Raw genomic sequence first — 11,762 nt, 5'->3', positions numbered from 1 at the left:
AAATTTGGTGATTAACTATCAATGCATTTGTGAGATTGGAGCCTAGTCTATACACGTATTTGTAGTTGTCAAGTTGAATATTCTTTATTCATGTATCTCAATGCATAATCTAAACGCCTTTTCTCGTGGTTTATGTTTTTCCATATAATTTGCCAGTTTTTCTCTCTGCTAAGATCAAAATAATATATAAAAAAGCGTGACAATTCCTTACAGAAGAGAATTCATAAGCTTATTTATTCTAAGAAAGTGTGATTTTGTATTTGTGTAAAAAACCATTTGTTTAAATTTTTTCAATATATTTTCGAAGACATATTTGCGTTTGTTATCGCTATCTACATAGTATCATGGAGCACAAAATAATATTGTGCATGGAAGTAATTAGGAAGCCATTCGTTGTGCCTTGATACTCACGTTATAACAGAATAAGTCTAATTTGATCATTTTTATTAGCTCGAAATAGATGTTTATCTGAAGCTAATGTCCATCCTCGAGTCCGACTTTTCAACTTGCGCTAAATTCAAATTGCCGGGGTGACGTTCAGTGTTTTCGCATTGCTTATTTTGTTGCACTTACTTTCTTGTTGTTCGACTAAAGGATAATAAATTTCTGTCGATCGTTCTTTACTCGTTTTTATATTCAGAGCTAATAACTCTGGATATATCCTGGTATTTCAATATTGACTCCACCTTTTTAGCTATATAGGACACCTAGGTTTCCATGGATGTGATGACAATACAGAACTATCTTATCCTAGAAATTATATTCCAGTTGTTGCTAAAGCATATGTTATTGGGGCTTTCGATATCGTATACATTGATTTTAAGAGTAAGCTCAATGTCATAAATATGTTAAATCCCCGTAGATCGTGACAAACCAAAAGTCGGTTGTGAAGGTACACTTTCAGGATTCTTTGGTAAAGAAGTAAAGCATCCTGCATAACTTCTGTGTGCCAATCAAGGATATTCACCTTGAAAATCTCAAATATAATTTTCTGTAATTTTATTTCTGGAAGCATCTGAATTTGCAGATCCTTCAAATGCATGGCCTTTGTGTTTCCGTGGTCGTATGATTGATCAGCCACTCATTCAATAGTCTTAAAAAGTTGCCAACATTGCCAGTTAACTTATCAATCAATACTAAGTACTTGTAAATGGAATTAGCTATTTTAAAAATGTCACTTTTGAATATACTGGTGCTCTACCTTGGCTTTTTACCTCGTTATTTTAAATAATGTATCTGTTGAAACATTTTACAACGTGTCTTCCTATACGTTGCTGGCGAATAATAATGCTTGGTTCACTAAATGGTGATACTTTAAATGCGATCCTGGATGCTCTAGAGGTTTAGTAACACATGATGTGAGTTGGAAAATCAGGCTGTGTAACATAATATCAACCGTTTGAAAGTAATTAACATGGAAGACTTCCATTCGGTACAATTCGTTTTGCTTTACATCTTGTCAGTACTCTAATCGATCAATTTTACACAAATATTGGTCCGCTAATCATTCATATAATTCTTTTATGCATGAGGCCGAGCAGTAAGTAAAGCAGTATTAGCGCAAGTATCAATCTTCGTCTCTTGTTACGGCTCATATCATAAAGTCTTCGAATAAATAACGTAAGTGATACAAGCTATTTCCTCACAAATATTATTTGAGTGAAATAGCTTTCTTTTGGAATTCTGATATCTCAGTTTAGTTTTCCACGCGTTTCAGTCAGTCACACCACAGAACCTGGTAAGTATGTACATCAGTCCGAGTTGCCCTGTTAGCACAGAGATGAAATTCCCAAATCTCGGAATATTAGAGGTGGTAACAGTATCAATAGTAATAAGAAAGACTGGGTATTAATGATACGATTCGATGGGAAAATATAAATCAGGAGTTTGCGTCACTGCAAGCGATTTCGTCCCATTTCATTAAATGTCGTTAACAATTAGTTACGATGATCACATGGACCTGGACCAGGTATTCTGCACATATTAGCATGGCTAAATGCAACTGTCACTCAACAGATGCCATGTTTCCGCCTGTTCCTTCCTACCTTTCTCCAAACCTACTCCACCAGCTGTCGGGTTAAGCGATGGTCGATCATATGTAACGCGTCACAATAGCCGGTTGGCGAAGATTTTCTACTACATCAATTGATATAATGCCCTTACTTAATATCCTATTCCTAATCCATGCATCGCTTATATCGTCGAAGTATTGTTGAGATTGTTAATTTAAACAAATTCAAACATTTCCTAATTCTGTAATGAATCGTCATCTACTATCTATTGATCTGAATTTATCACAGTTTCTATCCAAGTCTAATGTAGAATTAAATCTACGAATATTTACTACACACTTGGAAAGTTGTGCAGAATATTCTGGTGAACGGGTGACTCAATTGAAAAGTGTTTGGGATACAATGTCCAGTTATGTCAAGTGTGGCGATTCTCAAGCTCGTTTAAACAAAAGCCGTGCAAGTATATTTTGCGGTGACCTTAATCTGAGGGATTCAGAGGTAGGTTCTGTCGCTACCTTTTTTCATGACTTCAATTAACAGTAACTATACTAAGGGTTATTCGATTTCATCATTATTCAGTCAACTTACTATGTATGATATCGTAGAGGATTGCTTAATGAAAAACTACCGAAAATATTTTAATTATGACGTACCTGGAAGAAATAATCCTATTCTAGAGTAAATTTTAGACTAAATGAAACGAACGTTTCCTCACCCTTTCGTTTCACTTACTAGTAGATATCACAACTGTTTCCACAGCTTTTTGGATATTATACCAAGCTATCTCAAGGGTGTCATTCTTTCGGCTGATTAGCTCATTCTCCAGTTGTTCCTGAATTATATCTTTAACTTTCTCATCATTAAGTTGTACACCAAGGGGTTTTCTTGATGTGGCTTTTCTCCGCCCATCAAGATGCAGACCAATATGTGTTTGGACTATAGTATGATCCGGATTCAAACCTGTGCTCCAGAATGAACAAGGCTTCTATCGAGTCCCTCTAACGATGATTAGTGTCGTTATCTATTTGAGTAAATTGTATGGTTCGCCACGTCAGATGATGTTCCTCATGTTTAAAGTTGGTGTTTCTTTTTAAAGTAGACTGTTATCTGAGCATGGTTGCAGTGGACGATTGCCACTATCTGTTCACTGAGCGGCGACATTGTAGGACCCATTTAGGAGCTTTTTGGTCCAATTCAGTCAACTTACTTGAGCATTAAAATCACCTATTACTATTACTGCATCATAGCGTTTAGCCTTTTGAAGGAACCTAAATAACCTCGTGGAATTCATCTTTTACTTTATCCGAGCTGGCCAATGTGAGCGTAGGTTGAGAAAACAAAAAGGTAAAGGTGTCCCCATCTTGACTTAATACTATACCTACACCAGCGAGGCCATGCGAAGTAGCAATGTGGTCCCCGGATATTGGGAGGGTATATCGCGTGAGTTCTTCATAATGACAAGATGAGCTCAAGTAAATGACCGTACTTGGATCCTGAATGCGCATTTCGGAGACAGCATACATGGACGGCGTAAAATCCTAGTCCTAGCTAACAAAGGCTGTTTTGTTATCTGATACTAGGTACGAAACTGTAGTTTAGAGCGTATTATCACACCAGAAATAACATAACATTCCATGAAATCAAATGAAAGTAAATGGTTTCGTCGGAAAGAAAATTTTCTTCGCTGAAACCTCTCTTGCTTATTCAATGACACTATGGGTTATTTTAAATATCTATCGTTGTTAAATGCTTACGTGTAATTAGTACTTTTTAACTCTTTTTACAGAATAGAATTATGTGCGAAACGGTTAAAAATTCAGACGAAACAGTCTGCAAAATTAGAAGGCACTTTCACCACGAAAATATTTGTCAAAATTATGTTCGCTCGGATAAATCTAAAGTGTATACAAATTAATATCCTGATGTTTTAAAGTACTGCCACAATACAAGCAAATAAAAATCAACTTTATTTTGAGATTTGATTTTAAATTCTCCTGATATGCAAATTAAATAAACACTCGAGTTTTCATAAAGTTAGCAAACAAACAGGTTGAGAAATAAATAATGTTATTTACACTAATTTTACACATGTTTTTGAAAAATCAAAAATAGAACTTTAAATGTCTCAAAAAGTCCAACTAGGCAGCTGACTGGTTATACTGCGTTGTATTAACCAGACGTACACCACACATCGAACAAATGCCTTTCTTGAATGCACACTGTTGACAGTAATAGGAACCTGGCTGATGTACGGTTTGAGCACATATTCTGCATCTTGGGAACGCATTAGAGTAAGGACTAAATCGATTTTTGGAACTAGTTAGTAGTTTATTTTCATTAAGTTTCCTCCCACCACCACTGACTGTGTTCCGTGCACCAGCTTTCCAGGGATCAGGAGTTATTACTTTGCCCAGTTTCCTCTCGCCTGTCAATCGAAACGTGTTACGCAAAACTCGACTTACACTTTTCGCAAACCATCTGTGTTGTTGAGACACTGAGTCTGCGATATTTTTCCTCAGCGTGTTGTGGATTTTCGGTAAGGTACTATTTAACAAATTGATAACGTCAAAATCACTAAGCTGAGTAAATACAGGACATTATTTTACAAAGGGTGAGGATAAAAACGAATATCCTCATGGAGTGAATCTTAATAAAGGTTTAAATGCAAAAAAAATGAGCGAATGACAGGGTGGCAGATAGTTTAAGTGTAGTGTCACAAAGTAAGAATTGGTATTTTATCATAATTAAGCAACTTACATTATTAATTTCCTAATGACGACGAGCGAGACATTAAGAATCAAGTTAGCACACATGAGGAGATACAACGTACCAGCATCTTTTGAGGGGTTACCACGACAGATGTCATACATACGTTTATTAATGCACAGAATTTATTTGGTTGATGCTTTCATAATGTATGAAGAAACAATGCGGAGAGATGTGGAATATATTAGTAGTTTTTTTCATATGAAAATTGGTCTTTGCAGTTTTATTAAGGTTGTCAACAAATTACACTGGTATCACGCATTTAGTGGGATACTAGGACTTGGAGACTTGATGCGACGAACAACCATCTAAGTGTGAAAGCTCTGAGTTTGGTTTTGACCCTTTAAATCTTCTAGAGTATACGGAACCATACTACATGATTACTTTGTTCTGTGGTAAGACACTTCGTATGAACTTCAGAATCCCACTAAACACAGTACAGATTCACTAACAGCGTTGAAACAATATTCTTGCTTCCAACTCACTCGAGTAACAATGAGTTCGTCTTGTGGTACCCTTTTACTTATTGACTGACACTTTTGCTCATATTGTGTTTTAAACCTTAATCTGACTACAGTGGGCGGTAGTACTCATAAATGTGGACAACCAAACTGTTTGTTCCCTGTGGATGAAGGAATGCAGTGTGATGAGTGCAAAAAGTGGTTCCATAAGATGTGTACCCGTTTAAGTCCCACCGCATACAAAAGATGCTCGAACCCGAACTCGCATTGGTTTTGCATGTTGTGCTGTGCAAATACGACGTCACTAATACAGGAGACTATGAGCCTATTGACTTTGGCCTGTAAGAAGAACGATGGCGGTTGCGCTAAAAACACGAGCACTGACAGTGAAGGGCGTGTCAGTGTACGTGCTGTTACGAGATGCTTCAAACACCCGACTGTGATTGACGGAAAAGTGAAATTTCCGTTAACATTAACGAGAAGGGAAGTACTGCCTGACATTGTTAATCGTACACCTCCAGTGGAAATTCAAGATCCGGATAAAGCCGTCACCGTTCCACATCGTCCCGGTGTCCCGAGGGATGGAAAATGGACTACTGTACGGAGAAAACGAAACGAAAAAAGCTGTAGACAGTACGCAGCTGGTTAGCAAGTCATTGGTAGGCTCCCATTGTGAGGCACAAAATGCACTACCAAAGTTTGATAGTAAGAGAGAAACCCACGCTGGCGTGATGACTGAGAAGGAGAATCTAATCTCATCGAATATTATTGTGAGAAAATTGCTGGAGTCAAACGAACCTGATCCCAAAATTAGACACGCATGATTTGGAGAAACTGGGAGAATATATTCGTAGTATCTTACCAAATAACCTTAAAGCAGTTCCGGTATAAAAAAAACTGGTTAGAATAGGTAAGAGGACCGAGGACAACGTTGAACCCCGACCATGCAGACTCCTTAAGGTAATCCTAGAGTCGGAGAAGCAACGTGATCTCCTGTTAAGTAGCATTCGTAGTCACGACAATTCAGACGTCCGTGTTAGACCTGATATGTCTCTTGAAGATAGAATAAAAAGGAAGGAAGCACTAGCTGAACTAGAAACCCGTCGACAAAACGGTGAGGAAAATCTCCGGTTAGTGGGTTTTCGGATAGTCAGGTCTTGGAAGCGAATGCTACCAAGGCCTATGTGGATAGGCCGTTCTATCTAGGCGTTTTATATGCCAACGCTCGTAGTTTAAGAAATAAGTTCTATGAACTAGAAGCATTAGTGGACAAATTAAGGCCACTTATTGTAGCAGTGACAGAAACTTGGTTAGTCTGTGACTTAGACATTACTCCACAATTATCCGGATACCATTACCTAAGGAGTGATTGACATAGATGTAGAAAGGGAGGCGGCTTCCTTTTATACATAGCTCCTCTGCTAGCGGTACTTGTGAAGTTTATTTATTTATTTTAACACATAGATATTGGTACAAGGAGGCACGAAAAAAATATGCACCATTGGTTTGGAATCAGGGTTTACCAACTCCCCTAGGTGGACTCTCCATGTCCACCAACCCGGTTAAAGCGCCGGACATTCGCTTTTCGTCCTCTCAATTTCGTAAACAACACCCCCTCCACGAGAAGGCAATGAGTAGGACTTCCATGGTAGAGGCTATATACGCGTGGCCATGTGAGAGCATTTCGAGAGGGAGAGCGGACTCTCCCCACTATCGGCCGTACCAGGGCATTTGGGGGCCGTGAAGTCATTATCTGTAAATTGGCTTTCGGATTTGGTACATTTATTCTCGGCGTCATCTATCGCAGCCCAATCTGCTTAGTTGATGACTTTATTTTAGAGCACATTCAACTATGGAGTGCAAATAAGATGCTTGATAATAGGAGACTTTAGTGCACCTGATATTAGCTGGACTGAGATAACCACGGAAGGATCTACAAACTACTTTGATAGCAGGTTCCTGATAACAATAACAGAGCATGCATCCAAACCCACAGGTTTAGGTGCCAAGCAAGGTTCTTCCCTGTTGGACTTGGTAATCACTCATGAGACTGAGGATATTGTCTACCTAAATATTCTTCCACCGTTAGTGAACACCGATCACGCTGTCTTGTCATTCACTTTTAGAACTAGGGACATTATATACGACCAGGTTACACCCCGCCCAAATGTACCGAAAAAGCTGAAGCTTTATCGCAATATTTTAGTAAAGTGTTTTCTATCAGTAATGTAGAACGACCAACGATTCATTGTGATTGTGGCAGCTCGCTGACGGACGCTGTAGTCATTGAGAAAGGTACTGTCTTAAGGATACTTCAGCATCTCAAACCTGATAAGTCCAGTGGTTCTGATGATATTCATCCTAGGATTATGAAAACCATATCAGATGTAATTGCTGAACCATTAACGATACTGTTTGACATGTCTCTGAGGCAGTCCAGACTGCCAAGAGACTGGAAAGATACTATAATAAGTCCGCTGTATAAGGCTGGGAGTAGGGACTATGCTAGTAACTATAGACCCGTTAGCTTAACTAGTGCGGTTGTAAAACTGATGGAAAAAATCACTCGAATATCTATTATAAACTATGTTGAAGGGCATAATCTTTTCTCCAGGGAGCAACATGGTTTTCGGAGAGGCCTATCATACTTGACAAATCTCATTGCAAAAGAAGATTGGGCTGCGGTAAAAGATCGGAATATTCTTGTAGATGTGATCTTCATAGATCTAAGTAAGGCCTTCAATAAGGTCTCCCATTCTGGTCTTAAATTCAAACAGTAACGTTTTGGAATCCATTATACAGTTGTAGATTGGATAAGTAACTTTCCAAATGACAGGAGACAAAGGGTAAGGGTTAATGGAGCTCTCTCCTTGTGCATACCTGTAAACAGTGGAGTTCCCCAAGGTACAAGAAATAGAGTGGTAGGTTAATTAGTTCGTTACTGTAACTCGTTAACAAAAAGAGATAGAGTAGTAAATAATAAGTCAGGATATAGCTTGAAACTGCAGCGAAATGGAAAAAATGCTATTAAATATTAACAACACGAAATAAATCCTCACATATAAATATGGAGATCCTAAACATTTTTCGCAACTCTTCTTTACACATCTTGCTTATAAATAAAAGTCTCTCTAATATTCTCCAGAAATCTATACAGAATCGGAGGATAGTGAAAATACTGCCAGAATATAATTCATCCAGTCTAATAAGTTGCAAAGCCAGACATAATCGCAGTCACAGAAACCTGGTTGACACAGTCTATAGATAGTATGGAACTTGATTTCGAGGGTTTTACGTTAGTAAGGGCCGACAGAACACAAAAGTGTAAAGAATGGGAGTAGCTCTATTCATTAGAAATGCCATTCCACTAACCATTATCGACAGTGTATTCCATGAGAGTGGGACGTGTGAATTAGTTAATTGCCGCTTGAAATGCAAGAGGCAAGAACTGCTGATTGGTTTGGTCTATCGCCGTCCAAGCTGTGAGATAAATGAGGTCCTGCTAAGCAGTCTCAATACTTGGTCACAAAGTGGTCGATGTCTAATCCTAAGGGACTTTAATGCACCTATAGTAGACTGGGAAAATCTGCCAACTGAATCGTCAGAAAATTCCTTCGAGCAGGAACAAGTTGATGCGGTTATCACATGTGCCCTAGTGCAACATGTGAAAGAAGCGACTAGGTACGACCCGGACACTGAATCATCCTTACTAGATCTTATATTAACTCACTATGAGGATGACATTGCGAACCTCCATTACATGCCAACCCTAGGTAGAAGCGATCACGCAGTTTTAACTCTCGACTTCCATATAACTGTCAATCACGAGCACGCGTTAGCTCTATCCAGACCTAACGTCTGGAAAGCAAACATACCAGATATCGTGCACTCGGCATCGTTAGTAGATTGGACAATAGACCCAGAGTGCTCAATTGAAAGGGCTTGGGACGCATTTCTAAATTTATACTTAAAAGTTACTGCATCCCACATCCCTTGAACTACACCAAGGGGGCCGAGAAACTCTCTACTGTGGTTCAGTAGGGAGGTTCGCATCCTTCTCCGTAAGAGAAAAATGTGGGATAGATTTAGGGACTGATGAGACCCTCCGTTAGTCTAGAAAGTTGTAAGAAGAGAAAATTGTTAAGGAATCCATAGAATGTCCCAAACGCTTGTATTCTTATATAAACCAAAGGACAAAAAGAAGAGGAAATATTCCTGCACTATGGGTAGACAGTACTGGAAAAAGACTTCCTAGTTGGGCGCCAACAGAGTACGGGTGAACGTAAAGTTATCTATCTGAGAAACTGTGCTTAGTAGGGTACAGTTTTATGGCCAGTGTTATTCCTCTTGTATGCAAATGACATTCCTCGTCTCCTATCATCATTGGTCTTGCTATATGCTGACGATGTCAAGATATGGAAAACGATATGATGTGAGGGTGATAGCTTAGAACTCCAAAATGACATGAAAAATTATATGAATGGTCTCAAACCTGACAGTTGCCGATAAATACTTTCAAGTGTGTTGTGATGCATATCGGTCATCAAGGCACAGATACATACACGATGAATAACACTGAGCTACCTGTCGTCCAGACATATAATGACTTAGGAGTCATCGTTAGCCAAGACTTAAAGACTACTGCACACTGCCGTGCAATAGCCGCCAAAGGTTTTAGAACGTTATGGTCAATACGTGGGGCTTTTAGTCATGTCGACGCTAAGACGTTTTTGACTTTGTATACAGTGTTCGTACGTCCTAAACTTGAGTACTTCATACAAGCGGCTAGCCCCTGCTTAAAAAAAGACATTGAGCTTCTGGAAAAGTTTCAGAGAACGGCAACTAAGCTGATTCCCGGAATAGCGAAGCTTCCGTATGAAGCTCGACTGGCCAAGCTGAACCTTTTCCCGTTGTCATATCGCAGAACCAGAGGCGACTTGATTACAGTTTTCAAATTGCTTAGTACCAAATTTGCACCTGATATGCCCTCATTTTTCTTGTCTTCCAAAACAGAGAATTTACGAGGACACTCCAGAAAAGTTCACAAGCCCAGAACAAATTACTTGTCAGCTGACTATCGACTTTCCCATCGAATAATCAACGACTAGAATTCATTACCTCAGCTCTACCCGTCGACTCTTTCAAAAGAAAGTTGGATCAACTGAGAGACCACCATTGCCAGGACTAACACAGGCCATCAAGCCTCCTGTCCTTTCCAAACTGAAACTGATAATGACAAAGTTTATGAAACGGGTAAGCGTTCTCCTTTTGACATGTGCACAAATTCAATTTGAATAACACTAACAACGTTTGGTACTATCACAGATCTTCTTATCTTCACTTAGAAAGATGTATTACAACGTTATACTGACAGTCAGATAGACTCAAAATCCTTAAAAATCAAGAGTTAGCAAATCTGAAAAAACTACGAAAATAAAATTCGACAGACAATTCCCTCCAAACTTGGTTAATCTATCGGCCGTGTAAGCAACGATAACCACAGATAGAAAGAAAAATGCAATGAATATTAGCACATATAAGATGAGTCGTTGACATCATAATAATAGTTTTGACATTACGGGTGTCGAATTGGTCTCCGGTAATTATTATGCTGGTGAGCCAGCTTTGCAGCAGATTCATAGAAAGGAAATAAATTTCTTCAAACATTATGTGACAATATGCAACCAGAATTATATCTTAAACGTCATATGCCTATTCATAATAAGCACTAAAGTAAAAGAATCTAGTCTTTTTAGACGGACATTTATTGGTACGTGAAATTTCTAATAATAAATAATTTAAAACTTTTAATGACTAATGGTAAGCTTTCAATTTTTATTTAGTACACAGTGAAGTGGACTGTACCGTATCGCAAGACACAAACCCTCCGCTGTTTTACGCAATATTCAATATCCATGTTATCAGCAAATATTTAAAATGTCTAAGCTTACAGTTGATGTAAATAAACAAACTTCAATCATCCTTTTCCGCATGTAAAAAGCAATATTTATTATGCCGTGACAAGTAGCGTGACTCGCTCTTACAGTTATTATGTTAAACATAAAATATTATTGGTTATTCTTATTTATCTCCGTATAAATATATTGCATCCTGTTGGGTCAGCATATAAGTCTTTGCCAAGCTTTCAAGTCATTTGCGGCTCCCAACAAGGGTTACCTAGCCAGGTTGCGAGCTGAGAAATTTAATCGGGAAGCGCTGAACGTGGATTAGGTGTGATTGTGTAGTTGTTTGGGTTGTAGTTCAGGATCTTGCATTTCCCCTTGTGTATGTTGAGGCCTATTGATGCAGAATCTGATGGTACATTGACTGTATTGACCTTCATTTGTTCGTGTGTCCTCTTCTTCACGCTGTCAAACGCTTCCTCTTAATCAATCAAGTTCATGGATAGTGACGAGTTCCATTCAAATCATTGTTCAACGATGACCCGTAGTGTCACGATTGAGTCTTTGCACGACTGATCGTCACGGGATGAAACATTTTGATCACGAAGTTTGGTGTCTAC

The 11,762-nt window shown here is 38.6% G+C and overlaps 2 protein-coding genes across 6 annotated transcripts; one reads left to right on the top strand and one right to left on the bottom strand.

The window, feature by feature from the left end:
* The first annotated feature begins 309 nt into the window (after positions 1-309).
* MS3_00010383 (uncharacterized protein) lies at positions 310-4,092 on the top strand. Of its 5 annotated transcripts, none has more exons than XM_051218748.1 (4): positions 496-665; positions 703-825; positions 2,301-2,510; positions 3,799-4,092. In XM_051218748.1, exons 2-4 carry the CDS (start codon positions 718-720, stop codon positions 3,925-3,927), a joined length of 447 nt encoding a protein of 148 aa, XP_051071405.1. In that variant the 5' UTR covers positions 496-665; positions 703-717; the 3' UTR covers positions 3,928-4,092. The 5 variants fall into 5 exon arrangements, with proteins under 5 accessions (XP_051071409.1, XP_051071405.1, XP_051071406.1 ...); XM_051218749.1 differs by adding an exon at positions 863-993 and having other exon boundaries at positions 496-825; positions 1,028-2,510; XM_051218750.1 differs by lacking the exons at positions 496-665; positions 703-825 and adding an exon at positions 310-374.
* On the bottom strand, positions 3,967-11,145 carry MS3_00003532 (uncharacterized protein). The gene is made up of 3 exons (XM_051211356.1): positions 11,105-11,145; positions 4,475-4,658; positions 3,967-4,437 (listed from the first exon to the last, which is right to left on the bottom strand). The coding sequence occupies exons 2-3, from the start codon at positions 4,488-4,490 to the stop codon at positions 4,151-4,153; spliced, it is 303 nt and encodes a 100-aa protein (XP_051071404.1). The 5' UTR covers positions 4,491-4,658; positions 11,105-11,145; the 3' UTR covers positions 3,967-4,150.
* Positions 11,146-11,762: the final 617 nt, after the last annotated feature.

The sequence above is a fragment of the Schistosoma haematobium genome, chromosome ZW (assembly GCF_000699445.3).
Source record: "Schistosoma haematobium chromosome ZW, whole genome shotgun sequence".
Lineage (NCBI taxonomy): Eukaryota > Metazoa > Platyhelminthes > Trematoda > Strigeidida > Schistosomatidae > Schistosoma > Schistosoma haematobium.
This window is presented reverse-complemented; position numbering and strand designations above follow the sequence as displayed.